This window comes from Rattus norvegicus, chromosome 5 (genome assembly GCF_021556685.1).
Source record: "Rattus norvegicus strain SHRSP/BbbUtx chromosome 5, alternate assembly SHRSP_T2T, whole genome shotgun sequence".
NCBI lineage: Eukaryota > Metazoa > Chordata > Mammalia > Rodentia > Muridae > Rattus > Rattus norvegicus.
Genome location: NC_141538.1, coordinates 72,746,434 through 72,768,858, shown reverse-complemented (window position 1 = coordinate 72,768,858; position 22,425 = coordinate 72,746,434). Strand labels below are relative to the sequence as shown.

The window sequence follows — 22,425 nt, the reverse complement described above, 5'->3', positions numbered from 1 at the left end:
TGGATATAGATCTCTCCCGAGAGACACATCCAGAGCATGTCCAATACAGAGGTCAATGCTAGCAGCAAACAATTGAACTGAGAACTGGACCCCCTTTGGGGGAATTAGAGGAAGGATTGAAAGAACTGAAGGAGCTTGCAACCCCATAAGAACATCAATGCCAACCAACCACAGCTTCCAGGGACTAAACCACTTCAGAAAGACGATACATGGACTGACCCAGGACTCCAACTGCATATGGAACCTGCAATAGACTTGTTGTAGCACCAGTGGAAGGGAAAGTCCTTGATCCTGCCAAGGTTGAACCCCCAGTGCAAGGGAATGTTGGGGGCGGGTAAAGGGGCTGGATGGGAGGAACACCCGTACGGGGGAAGGGGAGGGGGTGAGGTGCTTATGGACAGAAAACCCGGAAAGGAAATAACGTTTGAAATGTAAGTAAAGAGAAATATCTAATAAAAAATTTTGAAAGGAAGGGAACTTTCTTTTACTCTTAGAGGGGATTCTAGGCCATAACATAATGGGTGTTAAATTAAAAATGAATGAAAAATGGATTAGAAGGAAAAAAGTAGATAATGAGTGGAAGCACGAGAAAGAAAAAGAAATAGAACTGAGAAGGGAGACAGAAGGAATGAGAAAGATTGACTTGATGAAAATTTACCCCAAGGGACAGATGTGAAGAGCTGTACATGGCTGAGGAGTGTGCAAATACTACACTACTCAGATGGTTTACACAATGTGCCTTGCAGAGAATGGTAGCTTCTTCCTTGGTTTTCCAAGCAGATTTTGAAAACACAGCGTGTCCTTTGGTCCCAGCTTGAGTTTCACAGGCCCCAAAGCCTTTCAGATTTTCTGTAGATACACATGTTTGCTCAAAACTTTCTTCACAGCTTCTTTTACCTCCTTATTCCTTAAGCTGTAGATGATGGGATTCAACATTGGAGTCACGACTCCATAAGACAGTCCGATGATTTCATCAGATGCTGTGGTGTGCTTTGACTTGGGTTTCATATACATAAAAAGGGCTGAACCATAGAACAGAATGACCACAGTTAAGTGGGCTGAACAGGTAGAAAAGGCTTTCTTTCTTCCTTCAGCAGAATTAATTCTCAGGATGGAAGACAGGATAAAAATATAGGACACGAAAATTAACAGCAGAGGAATCATCAACAGAACAATACTGCCCACTGTCATGACAAGCACATTCATGGTGATATCTGAGCATACAAGTTTTAGAAGAGCCAGGATCTCACAGGTAAGGTGATCAATGACATTATTACCACAGAAAGGTAACACCATGGTCAAGACTGTCTGCACCAGAGAGTTTAGACAGCCTATGACCCAGGACCACACAGCCATGTGCACATACAATACCTTGTTCATGATTATAGGGTACCTCAGTGGATTGCAGATGGCTGCATACCTATCATAGGCCATCACAGCTAGGAGGACACACTCCGTAGAGCCCAAGCCAAGTGAGATAACCATTTGTAGAGCACAACCAAGGAAGGAGATGGATTTTTTCTCTGACATGAACATGACAAGCATTTGAGGAATGGATGAGGATGTGTAACAGATGTCCAGGAAAGAGAGATTCCCAAGAAAAAAGTACATGGGGGTATGGAGTCGAGAATCCACGACACTAATGATAATGAGTAGACTATTGCCCAGAAGGATTATCAAGTACATGATGAGGCAGAGCACAAATAGGGAAAGCTGGAGCTCTGGATACTGGGAAAGTCCCACGAGAAAGAATTCCGTCACTGCAGAGTCATTTCCCATCCTCACCTACTCAGCACACCCACAGAATTCATACAAGGTCGGGGCTCAAGGAAATGTCGGTTCTTGATAGAGTGTAGTAGGATAACTTTCCTATGTCTTATCTTCTTCTCTTCTTAGGAAACTTCCTAAAAGCAGCAATGGTAGGGCTATCATATTTTTAGTAATTATGAAAGATATGCAGAGACAGGATACAGTGCTTAGCATCAAATGGCAGCAGAGGCCTGGGATTGTGCCAGGAAGGGGCAGGTCTCTAATTGAAGGTAATCTCAGGTCAAAGGTCTTTCAAGTGTGCTCATACAGGTATTTTTTTATTACTAGTCAGCTAGAGAAGTGAATGGAACAAAATGTTTTGTGAACTAATTTAGCTGGAATCTACTAGATGATATGGTAAGTAGTTCCAATATGTCACTAACAGATGAATATATAGTACAATAAATTACATAATAAAATAGCAATTTTATGTTTATGCTCATATTCGATAAATTATATATGTAAGTCCAATTTACTGAAAAGTTGATTTAATTAAATTTTTTTACATGACCTGGATATGGTGGTGCACACATCTGATCTCAGCACCTTGATTGGCCTTGGCATAGGCAGAGGGATATGGATCTCGGTGAGTTTGAGGCCAGCCTGGACTACAAGGCAATTTCCAGATCAGTCAGGGTTGCGTAATGAGACCCTGCCTCAAATAATGCTTCTTATTTTAGAGTAAGGGGATTAAAGTTATAACAGGAACATTTTTCACGTAGCATCTAAACAGTAAGTAGTCTGGGTCTTAGGAATTTCCAAGCCCTGGGGATACTTCGATGCTACTATATGCTGTTTTGTTCAGCCTGGAATCTACTCTCCTTTAGCTGAAACCACCAAGAACTACATTTCTTCTTTTTACAACTTCCTAGTTGCCCTAAATTCTCTATCTTTTCTCTTCCACTTGCCCTTAGACTTATATTTTGTTTAACCAGATACATTAATCTAGCTTCATAAATAACTACTGATATGTATTTTAATTTCAATTTTTATACTTGGTGCTCTAAGTGACATTCGAAGACATTCTAGAGTAGTTTCACCTGGGCTATGAAGCTTTTGTATGTGATCAAACCGATGGCTAGTTTTTGAGCACTTTTTTCTAACCTAATTATACTGTTGCAAGCTGATTGAATGCTTTAGCTCATTAAGTCTGGCTATAGAAACCAGTAGACCGGATCATGTCTCACAGACTCCTACACTACTTCTCAGCAGGATCAGACCATTAGGAGGAAGTTTCATCTTGCTGTGTCAAACGTGATAGCGTGCATCACTTGTTTTACTTCTAGTCATAAGTGTGACATAGACGAAAACTCTGATGGCTAGATCACAGCCTGTAACCATTTGATAGTTATTGAGATTAATATCTTCAAGAACAGTGATGTGAGAATCCTCCCCATCAGACTTGCCTCTACTAACCACACTCCTGGAAACCTCTAGCCTTGGTCTTCATCTGTCAATCAATATACACCTTACTGTCTTAAGTGGTCTAGTCCTTAACTTTTTCTTCCATTTCCATCCAGCTTAGCTTTCTGTTCCACTTTGTCCACTTAAAATTGTAGCCCTATAGCATTAAAGACCCAACCTTGTTTCATTTCCCCCATATTTACTGCTTTGGGGGTCTAAACACGATTGGACCCTGTAGCTTGCCATCCCAGCCACAGCTTCTGTTTTCAGGGCTGTGCTAGAATGAAATTCTTTCCTCTTCTGATCATATCCCATATCACACATTTCCTTGGCTCTTTTGTACCCATAGAAAGAGCTTTAAGACACGGATGAAGGGCTTACTGCTTGGTTGTAGGCCAGGGCACTCTCATCTTCTTATGTGGAACAGACCAGGAAAAGTGTTTTCTCTCCGTTTCCTTTCCAAGTCAGTTCTTTTCCCATAGGGAATATCACCCAGGCAGTGATTCTGGCAAAGGTTAAACAGAGATGGCAGCCGTACCTTAGCGCATTAGGACATACTCTTTTCTCCTTGTACTCTACTTTGCTGTCGAGCCACACTGGCTACAAGGACTACTATCAAAAAACAGAAAAAGTGAAGGCTGAATTTTGATTTTGGGGAAAGAGAAAAATGAAAGGAAGACTAAAGAAAGAACAGATACTTACAATTTAATGAAGGTGTGTGAACAGAATCCATGTAGAATGGCAGTGGGGCTGTTGATGACGTAGGGGTGAAGCGACTGTGACATCATTTCTCTATTTAGAAGTGGATCCAGGCAAGGTAGGCTATTGTTTTCAGATAGAGGACGAAGCAGAGAAACAGGAAATCAGTAAACACACAAGACAAATTAGAACCATCCAGCACGCACAGAGCCTGTCTCGATTCCTCACCACCCTCTTCCCATTTCTGCAATTTCATTGTACTGTGACGGAACCTAGGAAGTTCTTCTCCCCCATGGGTGGTTTTTCTCTCTGGTGCTTTTTATCAGTTTCTCCAAAAGCACTGATAGAAATAAAGTGTAAAGAAAGACAATGTATATACTATAGTATGCAACTTCAAGGTGGTCTTTCGCCCATGCAACAGCTAGGCTCATTCTTACCTCTCTTGAAATTAGAAAGTCTGGAATCACAAACTGTGCCGTGCACACTAGGATTCACAATAGGTTCTATTGTTGAGCTTCTTTTGTTTGTACTTTGCTTTAAAAAAGACACAGGGTTCAGCATGATTACAGTCAGTATTTATGCTTTTAAAAAAAGTAATTTATATGCTAATACCATATATTCATGTGAAAAATATTATAGTTTATTAAACTAAAATAGACTTTTACCTAAATCTGTCATAGCAAAGACAATAAAACTCTAATAAATTCAATTTGTAGATACACATAGAGGGGACATTAAACCATATGTTAAAAATTATGTCCTTTATTCTTATTAATTCACAATATTACAAATTAATGCCTGAAAATTTGTTATAATAAGTATAGCAAACAGATTAAAAAAAAACCCAACAGATTTCTGTCAGCTGTCTACCTAGATATCAGAGAGTGTTTGATGGCCCACAAAATTCTTTCTTGATGTAAACTTTTGGTAATTTAGATCTAGGAAGAAAGTCATTAAGATATTAAAGATGAGTTTTGTCAAACTATTGATCAGCACAATTCTCACTGATGAGATGCTGGAAGTGTGTTCCTAAAATTCATTGCAAATTTATTAATATTTCCCCCAAACGTTTAATAATATAATAAACAAAATAAATGGCCATATATATGCTATTATTACTTTAATTTAAATTATGTTTTAGTAGTTGCTACAATTTTTCCTCCAGGATGCAGAAACCTTTCATGTGAAGGTCATGATGTGACAAGGAAAAAGACATAGTGTCACATTCATAAGCCATGAAAATTGTAATCTTAGAGAAGGATTAAGGACAATGGATAATGATGCTCATGATATTGCACGAAAACAAAACTTCCTGACCCTATAAATGATGGTGATTTTCATCTACATGCCTAGAAAAGTTGAGAATTTTATCTATAATATAGGACTTAAGGTATTAATGATCTAATTTTATTTTCCAAATACATTTTAATTAACCTTACTTTATTATTATAAGCATCAGAAAGGCCATTTTCAATTTTTCCTCAGAGGAGAACCCAGAACATTGATGTGGGCTTTCTCTAAAATCCAAATAGGAAACAAAACATTAAATGGTCAGAAAACTGGAGAAAGGCTTTTTGCCACTCTTACACTGTGGACGAGTACAATGCCTTTTGATGTTCTGATTTTAGCTGACAAAACTCATACAGTACCGTCATCAGCAGACAGATCCATGCAGCTTCAATTATGGCAAAGTAGTTCTCTAACTCAGTATGTAGAATGTGTTCACATTTAGCGGTACTGTAACCCGCCAGCAGTGTCAAACACAGGAGGAAAAAGAGGAGAGCCTTGTGGTTAGGGAGGAGTGGGGGAGAAACACCCAGGGCAGTGTTATCTCTGCTCCTCTTGCTCTTCTTTCCCCGGTAGGTAACTCTTTGGTTTTTGCTCCTTCACACTGTATCGATGTGGTGTGTCTATCGGCTTGGTCGGGAATTGGATCTTAATTATTGTGCATCAGCAAAGGAAGCAACGAAATGTGGGTCGTGAAGCATTTGCACGTCTCTCCCATGCCCCTCCCCCTTTTGACCTACAGGAAAGGTATCATTCACTTCGATCCTGGCTGCAGCCCAAGGAATCATTTGAGCAGTTTAGCACTCATTCACCCTGGAAGCTTTCTTCAGGAGAACATACTCAGCACTAACAGACATGTACCCTTCTTTATCTATTTTTTCTGTTGTTGAGAGTGTCTTTGTTCTTGACATGAAAGTTGTTTGTCTAAACAGATGAGTTCCCAGGATATCCGTGAGGAGTTACTGCTAAAAGCATGGGGGAGGAAGATTTCTCTTTTCTTTTCTTTTCTTTCTTTTCTTTTCTTTTCTTTTCTTCTCTCTCTCTTTCTCTCTCTCTTTCTTCTTTCCTTTCTTCCTTTCTTCCTTTCTTTTTTCTACAGTTCTTACTACTATTCTCAACAAGGAGATTCGGAGCACACTCTTTCATTGCTGAGAATACCACTGAAGCTTGATTCTCTTACCTTGTATTACCTTACCTTCCTCTGTGCAGGGGCCTACTTGTAGGATTGATTAGAACAAGCAGTTACTCCAGTGACTGGTGCAGCTGTAGCAGCCTTCCGTGGATTCCTTACTAACCTTACTAAAGGGGATGGTACTCTTATCTCCTGTTCTTCTGGTGTTTCTACAGAGTACTGTGTCACTCCAGAAGAGTTATTTTGGGGACAAGACACTTTATTCAGAGATGCTGTTAGCTGTTCAAACCTTGCACAGCACTTAACCCAAGCATGACATAGATAGAAATACAGTGGCTAAAACATTGTGTTGTCATAAAGATTTACGTAACAGCCAAAAGATCTTGGCCAGAGAGAGTGAAAAGTATATAGTATGTTTAATTCCTAGGCTACCATTCTTTTGTATTCTAAAGTAAGTAGAAGCCAATTTAAAAATTATATTCACAGGTAACAATGTATTTACTTTGGGAAATAATTTTCTATTTAACAAAACTTTTTAAATAAAATAAATTATTCTGGATTCTGATTTCTTTTATGATCTTTCCTTTCTGAAAATAAAGTTTACTGTTTACACATCTGTTCTAATCTGCCTCATTTCAGTATCAATGTAAGGTTCTCAGGTTATCCACATCTAATAAATTACATAGTTGATTGGTGCTAAACCTTCAATTAATGAAGACATCATAGAAATGAGCATATACCCTCTGCCCAACATGCATTTTTTCTAATGAATCATTAAGATGCTCTTAACCCCTGAAATATCATATGTGGCTGCACACCGAGGCACGAAAACAAGTATGAAATCAGTGACTGTTCCTAGTCACATAGCTTAAACTAGAGCAATCTCTCTGAGCTATGATTTAGTGGTAGAATCCTGAAACGAATAAACCAGGGACTGGATGACAGCTAGGTGGTGTGTGTGTGTGTGTGTGTGTGTGTGTGTGTGTGTGTGTGTGTGTGTGTGTGTCAAGGGCTGGGACAAATATGTCAACCTGCCATCTCTCCACTCTTTAACCTCTGGGCACTAAGTATTTCCAGGGGATCTCACAGTGCCTCTAGCAGCCAATTTAAAAACAACTTTGTTTTCTTCTAAGAGATCCTATAATCCCACAAGTAATTTAAAGTTGAACATTTAAATCTTCCTACAGATAACAATTTTTAGAATATTAAGGACAATGTCTCCAAGACCTAATTTATCTAACTCATTAAATAGCAGTTTCTTCTCTCAATGTTTCCCCCTCATTACAGAGATAATGTTTTTTATTGTCAAATATTGCAACATCCAGGAAAGGACAACGGTGGATATAAAAGTGTTCTATAATTTCTGATAAAGCTGCTGATATTTTGGTAGATAGTTCTGTGCATACTTCATATAGTAAATGGCTTCCCATTGCTATGACAAAATAAAAGTGAAAATCAATTTAAAAGCAGGAAGATGTATCAGGCTTCATTGTTTTGAAGGTTTTCAGTCCCATGCTCTGGGCCCAATTACTTCTGGCCTGAGGTGAGGCTGAACATCATACTGTGAAGCAAATAACAGAACACAGATCTCACCCTGTGGTAGCTGAGACATATCTCACTTAGATTTTACTTATATGGTCCCAGATTTCTTTTTTCTTTTTTAAAATTAATCATTCCATTCATTTACATCTCAACTGATAGTCCACTTTCTGGTTACTCCTCCACAAAGCTCCCATCCCACATCCACCCTCTCCCCTCTCCTCTTTGCCTCTCTGAGGTACTCCCCCACCCCACCACTGCAGCATCCCCCTATGCTGGGGCCTCAAACCTCCACAAGTCCAAGAGCCTCCCCTTCCATTGATGTCAGACAAGGCATCCTCTGCTATGTATGTATCTGGAGCCATGGATCCCTCCCTGTACACTCCTTGGTTGGTGATCTAGTCCCTGGGAGCACCGGGTGGTTAGGCCAGCTGGACATTGTTCTTCCTATGAGGTTGCAATCCCCCTGTGCTCTTCCGGTCCTTCTGCCAGCTCCCCAACCGGGATCCCCGAGCTCAGTCTAATGGTTGGCTCCAAGTATCCACATCTGCATTGGTCAGTGGCTGGCAGAACCTCCCAAAGAACAGCCACATCAAGTTCCTGTCTGCAAGCGCCTATTGGCAACAGTAATCGTGTCGGGGGTTTGGTGTCTGCAGATAGGATGGATCCCCAGGTGGAGTGGTCGCCGGATGGCCCTTCCTTTAGTCTCTGGTCCATTTTTTGTCCCTGCATTTTCTTTGGACAGGAACATTTCTGGGTTAAAAACTTTGAGATGGGTGGGTGAACCCTATCCCTCGACCTGTGGCCATGCTTATCTACTGGAGGTGGACTTTACGGGTTCTATCTCCCCTTCACTGAGTACTTTGGCTAAAGTCATCCCCATTGAGTCATGGGAGCCTCTTGCTTCCCTGGTGTCTGGTCCCAGATTTCTTATCTTTATTGACTTTTTTTTTGTACCCATGCAAATGCCACGGAATGACCTGTGGAGGTCAGAGAACAGCTTGTTGTAGTTTGTTCTATCCCTATAAACCCATAAATTTTGGGGATAGAACTCATGTCATTTGGCTTGATGGCAAACATTTTTACCAGTGGAGCTACCTTACCGACCTGATAGCAGTTTCATGTGTCTGTTCTAATCATTACATCATGGGTTTCATGTTTACTTGTTATCTCTTTAATCCATACACAATCTGCTTGCTAGAGAAACAGAAATAGGCAGGAAAATGAATGGTGAGACTGTGGGAGATAAGACAACAGAGTGGATGGACACACTGATGAGGTAGTGTAGTATGTAACCATAGAGGCCATGTTGGTGAGTTTTAGCCCGGATAGATAAATGAGCTTCTATCTCCATTCAATGAGAGTATAAGAAGTCCATATCTGGGCTGGAGAGATGGCTCACTGACTGCTCTTCCAGAGGTCCTGAGTTCAATTCTCAGCAACCACACGGTGGCTCACAACCATCTGTAATGAGATCTGATGCCCTCTTTTGGTCTGGCTGAAGACAGCTACAATGTACTTATATACAATAAATAAATAAATTTTTAAAACAAAAGAAGTCCATATCTGATTCCAAGGTCATGAGACAGATTTTTCTAGGCTTATCATAAAACCCATTAGGATTAAAGATAGCTGTGTTTTAATATAGTAAATAATTTTAGCGAATGGAAGAAGCTTGTAGCAGGTTGAGTGTCTTGTACTTAACGATATTGTTAGCTTGTCTTTAGAAGGATGGAAATGAACAGGGACATCAGTTTCCTGGTAGAAGGATAAGAAAATGGTATTTGAATGACATTTATTTAAGAGAGGGAGCAGGACCTAGGAGTTAGGAAATTTGAGCAGTGTGTGTAACATCTCTCAAGGGAAAACCATGGATTGATGTGTGCGAGCTCAGCCTGAGGCAGAATGACAAAAAAAGAGAAACCAGGGCAAGCTCTATTGTACTGACAGTTGACACTGGCAAAATTGGTCTCAGACACTTAATCCTTAGCCATTGATCTGCCATTTTTACAGTACGATGTAGCACCTGACAGGGGGCTAAAGTAAATCTGGGGGTCTATGGAAGGAACAGGAATAGTTCCTGGAGAAACTGTTGCCTTGGTCAATGAAAGCAGAGAGAAAAGATGAGATGGTAGATTAGGGCTTGAAACACTGAAGGCTTGCACTTGATCATGAGCCAGCCATCTTGTTTCTTCTGGACATTTTCAAGAGGGTTGCAAGATTATAACTACAGGTGATATTTATGTGATGACTAGACACACAAGTCTCCTCCAAATTCATGCTTTAAAATCTTAACTACAGAGTGATGGCTGAAAGGGGTAGGTCTTTCTTTTTAATGCGATAAATCCAAGAAATGAAGCTTCTGCACCTTTAATGATATTTGAACGTGTAGAAAGATTTTTTTTCCTTAGGCAGTTAAACAACTTTTACCTGGATATGTGGGAAGAGATCTATCATTGCACAATATCCCCTCCCCTTTTATTGAAAATAAGAGGTAGGGGTTTTAGAAAGGGGTTGGATGGTGAGGAGGAGTCCTTCGGAATGGGATTGGTGCCTTCGTAAGAGAGATCCCAGGAAGAGTTCTTATCTTTTCCATGTGAGGCCGCAGTGAGGAAGTGGGCCTTTATTAGATGTTGAATCTGCTGATATCTTTAGGTTGGTCTTTCCAGCCCTCAGAACCTAGACAAAGTAATTTCTGCTTTTTGTACACTCCTCAGTGTTTTGTTATAGCAGCCCAAGTGTAGTAGAGAGTGAATATTTTCTCTTCCTCATCTGGAGTTTCTGTGAGTAGTACTACCCAGTGACCTAGACCCCAAACTCCTTCTGGTGTATAGAAGTACTACCCAGTGACCTAGACCCCAAACTCCTTCTGGTGTATAGAAGTGGCAGGAACTGCTGATAAAGTTGGGTGGGACAAATTAGTCTTGGAATGAACGAGATGAAAATCTTGGTTAGGGATATGGGTTAGCAAATAGGACATTAGGGTAACTAGTTTTTCAAAAACACACTGTGATGGCTTGAATGAGAAAGGTTCCCTTAGGCTCACTTGTCTGGATTCCCCAATTTGTGGAACTCTTTGAGAAGATTTAGGAGGGAGGGGTATATTGGAAGTGTGCCACTGGGGGCAGGCTTTGAGGTTTCTGAGCCATTGGGTTTCTTCCCCTTGCCTTGTGTTTGTGGATCAAAATGTAAGCTCTCAGCTAATTCTTCAGCACCATGCCTGCATGGCGTTTTTCTCCGTGATAGTTATGGACTCTAACCCTCTGAAACCATAAGCCCCTAATAAATTCTTTCTTCTATCAGTTGTCTTGGTTACGATGCTTTATGATAGCAATAGGAATATAACTAAGACACATACCATCTGTACTCAGTTAAGTTTACTTATTTTACATTTCTAGATAATAACCATAACTTTTTAATTTGTCTGAAATAAATTATAAGAATATATTGTATTATCTTATTTTTATATTTATTTGATCTTACTTAGCATGTCTTTCTTTTACAGAATCACTTATAAAAATCTTTTTGTTCTTTATCTTTCATTTATTGTGAACCATAGCTTCTAGAGTGATTACATCGACTTAATTATTTTTTTCTTTTTTCTTTTTTTCTTTTTCTTTTTTTGGGAGCTGGGGACCGAACCCAGGGCCTTGCGGTTGCTAGGCAAGCGGTCTACCACTGAGCTAAATTCCCAACCCCTAATTATTTTTTTCTTTTCTTTTTTTTTTTTTAAGATTTATTTAATGTATATAAGTACACTGTAGCTGTCCTCAGACACACCAGAAGAGGGCATCGGATCCCATTACAGATGGTTGTGAGCCACCATGTGGCTGCGGGGAATTGAACTCAGGTCCTCTGGAAGATCAGTCAGTGTTCTTTACCATTGAGCTATCGTTCCAGCCCCCCGACTTAATTCTTTTGTCTGCTGAACATTTACACCACGATTTAACAGACACCATCTGTCCTTGAATGAAGTTAACAACTGGGCTGAGGCTTGCTTTTCAAGTTTGATTTGTTGAATAAAAGAATACCACCTTTCATTTACGCAGCACTTTCTTAATTTGCATCTCTTGCTCAACGACACACACACAAAAAATTACTGTCCACTGACAAAAATGAGCTGTGCTTCCTGGTTTTTAATGCTGTAGCCACTAATGCACTTGTCTCCAAGCTGGAAGAATGCTATGTCACATGTATGGCAAAGAATTGAAAAGGAGGACAAATGACGTAATTATATTACAAGCTCAAAAAGTGAGTTCTTTAAAGAGTTTATACTTGCTTCAACAGATTGTCAGAACAAATGCTGTAATAATTATTTCAAGTCAGAATTGGCTTTTCCGTCCCAAAGCAAAGCCTGGTTTATGCAGGCATGGGAATGGTTGTATTATCTGACACTTCTGATGTGCCTGTGTGTGTGTGTGTGTGTGTGTGTGTGTGTGTGACTGCTCTCCTCTAGAACCCAGCCAGAGGACTCCCACTGTCAGCAAGCTGTCGTTTATGTGCTTTACATGTTAGGCTTCAGCAAAATAGAGCCATTCCTCAGTCAGTGTTTGCTGAGATCAGCAGAATCCCTAAGAATGGGAAGATGGAGTGCGCATATGGTTTTGGCTGTCATATGCTGTGCAGTCACTGACATTGCGACAGTAGGTGGCACTCTAAGTCTGGATTTCTGCTTAGACTTACCCGAACCATATTAGGTTAGGTGGCAGCATCTTTGGTGAAGTTGGGTGAGCACAACCTGCAATGTCTATAAGAAGCCCCTGTTAAACTCATGTCACCGTCACATGGGACTTGCATGTGTCATTGTTTGGGTCATTCCGACTGGGGGGCAAATTTCTTTTATATCTTCTAGGAAACACCCAACAAAAACAGGAGGACATTTTTTTCTTTTTCTCTCTCTCTCTCTCTCTCTCTCTTTTTTTTTTTTCGGAGCTGGGGACGGAACCCAGGGCCTTTTGCTTGCTAGGCATGCGCTCTACCGCTGAGCTAAATCCCCAACCCAACAGGAGGACATTTTAAATAAGGCAGAACACAGGCATGCATGAACAGAGTTGAGGACTTGTGTGTATGGCTATATTGTTTGAAGGGGCCAAGAGACCAGAACGATGCTTGTGGGTTCTGGCACTCCATGATTAAACATAAAAGTAAATGTGACTTTTTTTAGTTAATACATTAAGAAAAAGTATCATTTTGAACAGAGTCATAGATTTCCACTATAGGTCTCCATCAGAAATAGTCAGGTTTTATTTCCACACCTCTATTGTTGACACTTGCTCAACCTAGAATATACGTTTGAGGAAACGTTCTGTTTTGTGAGTTATATATCTAAACGGTATTATAAATTTTGTTTTAATTGCCTCTGGGTCATTTATCCTACAATTATTAAATGTTTCTAAATTGTATTCAATTTACACTGTAAACTTAAAATCACTTAGAAGATTACATCAATCTCAAAGCACTACAAACACTTTAAGTTCATTTGGTGATCTGTTGGCTGGTCTTTTAAAAGATTCCCTTATAAGAAATTGATGGAGTTAAAAAAAAAAACCACCTCAGCCTTCACAATAACTGGAAGTCATATTTATGTTGTCATTGATAATTGTTTTTTTTTTCTGGCAGCAATGACAGCTACTTGATTTTTATGAGAACTGAGAAGAGTATTTCTTTTACTTATCTGAATGAAATTATGGAGATGGAATCTGAAATAACCAGTATCTTAAGGAAGTAGGATCTCTGTTTCTGATGTTAAAACCGAAACACCCTTTACTCAGTGCAAATCATTTGCAACACATGAATGTTGCAAATTGCTACATTTAAGAAATTTGAGTGCCTTAGTCTGCCTTCTCATGGACATTTCAGAATATTCATTGAGAATGGCCAGCAACCTCAGGGCCAAGGGAACTAGCTGGCCTCTGTGCGAAGGAAGATGCTATGTATTTTCTTATTCATGCAAATGTCCAGTCTCTGACACTTTGTGAGTCACAACTTTATTTGTGGTTTGCTTGTACTTAGTTACGTGGGCAGTAGTCTCTCTCTCTCTCTCTCTCTACACACACACACACACACACACACACACACACACACACACACACATTTATATACATATATATATGTCAGGAGGGCAGGAGGGACAGTAGAGTGTCTCAGAGACACTTGCTAAATTGTACTAAAAAGGACAAAAAAGTTTCTTACCTAAAATATTTTTTTTCCTTTTATAGATGCTACCACTGTTGTAGTTGATGTTCTTACGGTACTGCATCTGTGCTCATTTCTCTCCATATAGGAAGCAAACACTCTTTTTCTTTTAAAATGTATATTTTCTATTCATTTTTTATAAAAAAGTCTTTTAAAACCATGGTTAAGTTCCCACTGTTGTAGGATTTATGTATACTACTTTCTATTTTAGCTAGTGACGAATGGTGATATTTGTCAGGAATAGCAGATTGGTTTAGGAGAAAAACTAGTCTATGATTCATCTGATGCTTGAAATGATTAAATACCTATTAGCTAATGTTATTTTATATACTTCATGTTTGTTCTATATTGTTTGCTTGAAATATTATAATGACATCGTGTTAAAATAATTTCAGGTCATAATGCAAATGAGATATATAATTCTAACCCAGTAGCATCTATTCATAATCAACTCTCCAACAAGGACATATATTTTACAGGTAAAGTAGCCTTCATGAGATCAGAAAATCTAGCTAATCTTAACTTAGAGGACTGGAACATATTCTCATGTTATTTATGTATCCAATTATAGACCTTTTTTTCCACAAGGGAAACCACTTAAGAATACAACCAATTGTTACAGAGTGCCACACATGTGCATGACTGAAGAATTCCTGCTACAGAAAGGAAATGTTAATAGTGTTTCAGCAACTTTCTTCTTTGCGGTAACAAAATACCTAACAAAATCAAAGAGCTTATTGGCTCCTAGTTATCAAAATGTATCATTAATAGTGTCAGATATTGGTGCTTGCCCATGAGATGGGTCTCTAGTTGGGGTGGTTATTGGTTGGCCATTCTCTCAATCTCTGCTCCATCCTCTGTCCCTGTAGTTTTTGTAGAAAGTTTTGTAGGTGGGTTGGTGTCCCTATTGCTCCACTGGGGCTCCTGCCTGATTACAGGAGGTAGTCATTAAAGGTTTCATATCCCTATGCTATTAGTTACAATTATGGTCATCCCAATTGATTCTTGGGAACCTCCCATATTCCAGATCTCTGACTTGTCATAGAGGTGCCCTGCACCCCATTGCCTGTTAGTTGCAGATTTCCATTCATTCTCATGGCCATCTGACCATCTGTCCTGTCCCTCCCCACACCTGATTCTGAACTGCACATTCCCCTTACCGTCCCCTCTTGAACGCAGTCTCCTCCCTTCATTTTTCTCTTATGACTATTTAATTCCTCTTTTTAATTGAGATTCAAGCATCCTTACTTGTGCCTCCTTTCTTGTTTAGCTTCTTTGGGTCTGTGGAGTGTAGCATACTACATTTTCTTTGTCCATTCTTCAGTTGAGGGACATCTAGGTTGTTTCCAGTTTCTGGCTATTATGATTAAAGCTGCTATCAACATATTTGAGCAAGTGTCTTTGTGGGATGGTGGAGCATCTTTTGGGTATATGCTGAGGAATGGGATAGCTGGGTTTTGAGGTAGAAGTATTCCATTATCTGATAAGCCCCAAAATTGACTTTCAAAGTGGTTGTTGAAGTTTGGACATGCACCAGCAATGAATGAGTGTTCCTCTTGCTCCACATCCTCACTAACATGTGCTAGCACTCGAGTTTTTGATCTTAGCTATTCTGATCAATGTAAGATAGAATCTCAGAGTTGTTTTGCATTTCTCTGATGACAAGGACTTTGAATTTCCTTAAATGCTTCTCAGAACGTTGGACATTCCTCTGTTGAGAATTCTCTGTAGAGCTGTACCCCATTATAAGGCTGGGTTATGTGGGTTGTTGCTGTCTAACTTCTTGAGATTTTTTTTAAAATTTGGGTATTAGATTTCTGTCAGATGTAGGATTTGTGAAGATCCTTTCCCACTCTTTAGGCTTCCACTTTATCCTATTGACAGTGTCCTTTGCCTTACAGAAGTTTTAAGTTTCATGAGATCCCATTTATCATCTGTCGATGTTAGAGCCTGTGCCACTGGTGTTCTGTTCAGAAAATTGTCTTCTGTACCAAGGAGTTCAAAGCTAATTTCCACTTTTTGTTCCATTAGATTTAGTGTATCTGGTTGTATGTTGAGGTCTTTGATTGACTTGGACTTGAGTTTTGTGCAGGGTGATAGATATGGATCTATCTGCAGTTTCTACATGTGGGTATCCAGTTAGAACAGTACCATTTGTTAAAAATGCTTTCTGTTTTCCATTGTATGGTTTTGCCTTCTTAGTTAAAAAAAGTGTCCATAGGTGTGTGAGTTTACTTTTGGGTGTTTGATTGGATTCCGTTGATCAACCTGTTGGTTTCAATATCAATATCATTTAGTTTTTATTACTATTGCTCTGTAGTATGGCTTTGGCTAAGGGTTTGTCTGTCTTGTTGATTTTCTCAAAGATCTAGCTCTTAGGTTTGCTGATTCTCCATATTATTTTCTTTGTTTCTAGCTTATTGGTTTTAGCCTTGATTTTTATTATTTTCTGCCTTCTATTCTTCTTTGCTGTACTTGCTTTTATTCTACATATTTCAGGTGTACTTTTAAGTTGTTGATGAGAACTTTCTAATTTATTTATGGAGGCACTTAGTGCTATGAACTTCCACTTAGCACTGCTTTCAGTGTGTCCCATAAATTTGGTATGTTGTGCCTTCATTTTCAACGAATTATAGAAAGTCTTTAATTTCTTTCTTTAATTCTCCTCTGACCCAGAGATCATTGTCTACAGAGCTGTTCAATTCCCATGAGTATGGAAGATTTTCTGGTGTTTCTGTTGTTGATGAAGTCCAGTTTTAATCCATGGTGGTCTGATAAGATTCAAGGTGTTATATCAATTTTCTTGTATCTGTTGAAGTGTGCTTCAACAGAATATATGGTCAGTTTTGGAGAAGGATCCATGAGGTGCTGAGAAGAAGGTATATTCTTTTGTGTTTTGGTGAAATAATCAATAGATGTCTGTTAGGTCCATTTGATTCATAATATCTGTTAATTTTGTTATTTTCTGTTCAGTTTATGTCTGGATGATCTGTCAATTGATAAGAGTGTTGAAGTTTCCAACTCTCATCTTTGAAGGGTTTTGATGTGCAGTTTGAGCTTTAGCACTGTTTCTTTTATAAATGCGGGTGCCCTTGTGTTTGGGGCATAGATATTCAAAATTGACATATCATCTTGGTAGATTTTTTTCCTTTGATGAGTATGAATTTTTCTTCCCTGTCTCTTTTGATTAATTTTGATTGAAACTCTCTTTTATTAGATATTGGAATTCATTTGCTTCTTGGGTCTGTTTGCTTGAAAATCTTCTTTTCTAGTTCTCTAGTCTGGTCATAGCTATCTTTAATGCTGAGCTGTGTTCTTTGTATGCAGCACAATGATGGATCCTGTTTCTACATCCATTCTGTCAGACTCCGTCTTTTTATTGGGCAATCGAGTCCATTGATGTTGAGAGATATTAATGACCAATGACTGTTAATTCCTGTTATTTTGATGTTGGTGTTGTGTGTGTGTGTGTGTGTGTGTGTGTGTGTGTGTGTGCTTCCCTTGTTTTTGATGGTATAGAGTTACTTATTTCTTATGTTTTCTTGGATATGTTGCCTTCCTTGGATTGGAGGTTTCCTTCGAATATTTTCTGTAAGACTGGACTTACAGATAAAATTGTTTAAATTTGGATATGTCTTGAAATACCTTGTTTTCTCCATGTATGGTGATTGAGAGTATTGCTCAGCATAGTCTAGGTTTGTATTTGTGTTTTCTTTAGAGGTTACAAGATATCTGTCCAGGCCCTTCTAGCTTTTAGAGTCCCTGTTGAGAAGTCAGATGTAATCCTGATAGGTCTGCCTTTTGTATGTTATTTGATCTTTTTCCCTTGCAGATTTTATCATTCTTTCTTCCTGCTTTGAGTATTATGTGGCAAGAAGATTGTATTTTCTGGTCCAGTCTGATTGGTGTTCTGTAAGTTTCTTGCTTGTTCATAGGCATATCTTTCTTTAGGTTAGGGAACTTTTTGTCTATGATTTTGTTAAAAGTATTTTCTGGGTCTTGGAGCTGGGACCCTTCACCTTCTATTTCTATGATTCTTAAGTTGGGTCTTTTCATGGTATCCCAGACTTTCTGGATGTTTTATGTCAGGAAAACTTTAGAGTTAACATTTTCCTTGACTGATGTGTCAATTTCTTCTATTGTATCCTCTATGCCTGAGATTCTCTTTAATCTCCTGTATTCTGTTGGTGATGTTCTCATCCCTAGATTTTTCCATCTTCAGGATTCCTAGATTTTCTATCGCCTAGATTCCCTCAGTTTGTGTTTTCTTTATGGTCTCTATTTTCATTTTCAGGTCTTTAATAGTTTTATTTATTTCATTCACACATTTAATTGTATTTCCATGTATTTCTTTAAAGAATTTATTCATTTCCTCTTTAAAGGTCTTTATCATCTTTATAAGATTAGATTTAAGGTCATTTTCTTAAGTTTGGTTGTGCTAGGACATGCAGGGTTTGCTGTAGATGGGCAGCTGTACTCTGAATGTGTCACATTGCCCTGGCTTTTGTTGGTTTTTGTCCTTTTGAAGCCCTTTAGTGATCTGCATGGCTTTGGTCCCTGGATGTTCCTGTTGCAGTAGGTATTGGAATAGGGGTTAACCTAGATGATTCTGGTGTGGCAGGCCTCTGATGGGTTTCCTCAGGCTGTATGATTTTGGATTAGCCAATATGTATTTTTTGAGATCCATAGGTCTGTATGGTTTAGAACTCACAGGTCTAATAAAGGTGCATAGAGAGGTGGTGGAAAAATGGAAGTCTGCCAGGAATAGCAGATTGCTTAGCTGGGGGATGCTCCAGATGATTCAGGGAAGATGGGTCCTTCTTTGCATTCTGATGAGAGTGACTTATAGTGCTAGCCCGTTCCTTCTTTATTAGATTTAAAGGAGGTGCAGGAATTTATGACTCTTAAAAGTTCTCATCCAAACCATTCTTTGTGCTAATGATCGCAATGTTTACTTTAACTCTGAAATGATGGGTAATGAAATTCTACATAAAAAGAGCTACCCTTTTACTAAATTTACTTTTTGTGATATACGTTCCTTGCTTTTCTAGCTCCATAATTTTAAGAGGATTAAGTAGAAAATATTTTGATAATTCAGTATATTAGTCAGGATTCTCTAGAGGAATAGAATGGATAAAATGTATGTATGTATGTATGTATGTATGTATGTATGTATGTATGTGTCTGTCTGTATATCTATCTGTCTGCTTACCTACCAATCTATTTATCATCTTTGTCTGTCTAATCTATCTATCATACATATATGTGCATACATAAATGCACACATACATATAAAGGGGATTGTAGTGGCTTACAGGCTCTGGTCCAACTAGTCCAATAATGACTGCCTATCAATGAATCCAGATGGCTCACAGCCATCTACAATGGGATCTGATGCCCTCTTCTGGTGTGTTGGAAGATAGCTCCAGTGTACTCATACAAATAAAATAATTTTTTTTAAAAAGTCTAGATTAAAAGTGTATCTTCTCATTTAAAAGTGTATCTTACAACTTCAAATGATTTAGTTAAGAAAGAAAAACTTTCATAGGTATATCCAGCCATTTGGGTTTTAGTTAATTCTGGAAATAGTCAAGTTGGCAACCAAGAATAGCAATTACAAGTCTGACCCTTATCAACCTGACACAAAATCATATCTCCTATGTCGTGATTATTTTCCAAATGAAAATAATAACTATTTGATAATAATCTTCAACAGGATATAACCATCTCACATACATTGTAAATACATTATATATTTTACTAGATTATGTTTACATCTAACATGATATAATTATCCCTTGTAGAGCTGCAAGCACACTGAATTTTAAATAGGTGACAATGTCCCTTGAAGGACACTGTTTTAAGAAGCTCAAACTTAAATATGAAAACTGCTTATATTCTCTTAATTGATGTTACATTTCATGATAAGGAAACAGAAGAAAGAAAACACAAATCTGTACAATCACATTCTTAGTAAAATATGATAGAAACACTGATGTTAATATAATCTTTGTCTCTGTAACTGGACATGTGGTCTTAGCTGGCATTTGCAGTACCTTTCATTACTATCCATTCTGAATTTCTTCTACCCTCAGCAAGCACCTAAACAGATCTTAGCTTTTTTTCCTGGTGAAGTGGCCCATAGCTTCATTCCTGATGGGTCTGTGCTCTTTGTCATCCTTCCTGGATTAGGTTATTGTAGTTTTTCAGGGACTTTAAACACATAGTTTTTCATACCATCATTGTGGAGAGGCAATCCAGTTTCTCCTTGGTAATCTGGATCAACCATGCCTTTTATCACTGTTATGTGTTTCTTAACCTGTTAGCTTAAGGGCATCAGAAGCCCAAAGAGACCAGAGAGAAGTCTGATCTTTCAGTTCAATGGAATGTTTGTTGTGGCTCCTGGCAGGAGTATTCCCCACTTTGGTTTACTTCTAGACCAGCAGAATTTAAGGTTGTGGGAACAGGAAGCAAAAAATTACTAGTATGTCACTAGGGGTGATAGTGAGTGGAACTATTCCTTAATCCACCTCCTGATTCCTGGACTTGTGGATGCAGTCTATTGGAGAAACTGTTCTGTGTATTTGACACTGATTTAAAGCTTACATCTCCTTCTGAAGAGCCCTGCTCCAAACCTCCAGGCTTCTACCACCTAATTGTCACTGTAACTGTGTTTTCAAAAGACCATTCCATCCTTCTATTGGGTCAGCTGCTTCAGGATTGTGGAAATAGGATAAAGCCAGTGGGTTCCATGACCATGGGCCCACTGCTGCACTTCTTTGGTTGTGGAGTGTTTTTCTTGGTCAGAAGCAATACTGTGTGGAATACCATAATGGTAGATAAGTCATTCTATAAGTCAATGAATGGTGGTTTTGGCAGAAGCATTCTGTGCAGGAAAGTGAATCCATAACCAGAAAAAGTATCTACTCTAGTAAGGGCAAATTACTGTCCTTTCTATGGAGGAAGTGGTCCAATGTAGTCAACCTATCATTAGGCTGCTGGCTGGTCATCTCAGGGAAAATGGTGCCATATCTGGGGCTCAGTGTGATAGCCTATCTGGGGCTCAGGCTTGGTCTCTGCAGGCCAGCCACTCAGTAGCAGCTATAACCAGACCAGTCTTGGTGAATGGCATTCCCTGTTGTTGAGCCCATGCATAACTTCTATCTCAATCACCACCCTCCTTTTTTTCACTTCGTTGGCACATTGAAAAATCTTATTCCAGATACTGAAAAAATTGATCCTTATACTTCTGTTGCTCTAGAACTAGCTCTGTAACCAAAAATCCATATTAATCAGGGTTCCCTAGATGAACAGAACAGAATTAATGGAATAAATATATTGCATATTAACACATTATATTATTTATTACATATATTATTAATACATATTAATAACATATGCATATGTAATATATATGGGATTTATAGGAAAGACTTATGGGCTATAGTCAATGATGGCTACATAGTCCAACAATGGCTGTCTACCAGTGGAAAGTCTAAGATTCGAATAGTTGTTCACAAGATCAGATGTTTCAGTTGGTCTTCAGCACACACTGGAATCTAGAAGCAAGTTCTAATGCCAGTGAAGAAATGAGTTTTCACATCGTAGAAGATCTGTATTAGAGATAAATTTCTCCACTTCAAAAGACACAGATTAAAAGTGGATGTTCCCATTTTAAATGATTTAATTAAGAAAAGTAAGTCCCTCACATGTGTTCCAGACCACTTGGGTTTGGTTCATTCCAGATGTAGTTAAGTTGACACCCAAGGATAACCATGAAAGGGTGCAGTGTAGGCACAACATTCTGTGATCGATAGAGGGGGTGAATATACTAGAGCTTTAGGTATCTGACCAAATATGTTATAGCAAGGAAAGAAATAGAAAAAGGAAGCTGTTCCCCCTCCCCCAGTGCTGTATTCTTTTTCGTTACTAATTGGCAACATTCTTCTGCATAGAATGAAGCTTTGTGGAAACAGCCCAGATGAGGGGGAATTGGATCTAACTTGTTTCAATAAATGAACATAGTATCTTTGGATGAAAACTTGTTACTGTCAAATTGGCCAGAAAATTATTTGGTTTCTTTGAGAAAACAATGATAATAGGTTTGCTGTGCAACAAATTACCTATTTTCCCCCAGATAAATGAATTTCCGGAAAGATATGAGCTTTCTAATCTTCATCTATTCAGTCACCTATTGCTTATTCAACTTTATGATCCATCAATACTTGTTGGACACTTACTTCGCCTCAGGCACCCTGCTGATTACTTATGATGTATTAAAAATAAATAAAGTGGAAAAGTCCCAAATACAGCTAATCAACACATGGATTTATGAAACACAGGACTGGGCATGGTGGCTA

At 38.7% G+C, this 22,425-nt stretch overlaps 1 protein-coding gene across 1 annotated transcript; it reads right to left on the bottom strand.

Annotated features, from left to right (window-relative positions):
* Nucleotides 1–840: 840 nt before the first annotated feature.
* Nucleotides 841–1,779, bottom strand: Or13d1 (olfactory receptor family 13 subfamily D member 1). Its single transcript, NM_001000398.1, has one exon. It carries the CDS (start codon nucleotides 1,777–1,779, stop codon nucleotides 841–843), a length of 939 nt encoding a protein of 312 aa, NP_001000398.1.
* Between the last annotated feature and the right edge of the window lie 20,646 nt (nucleotides 1,780–22,425).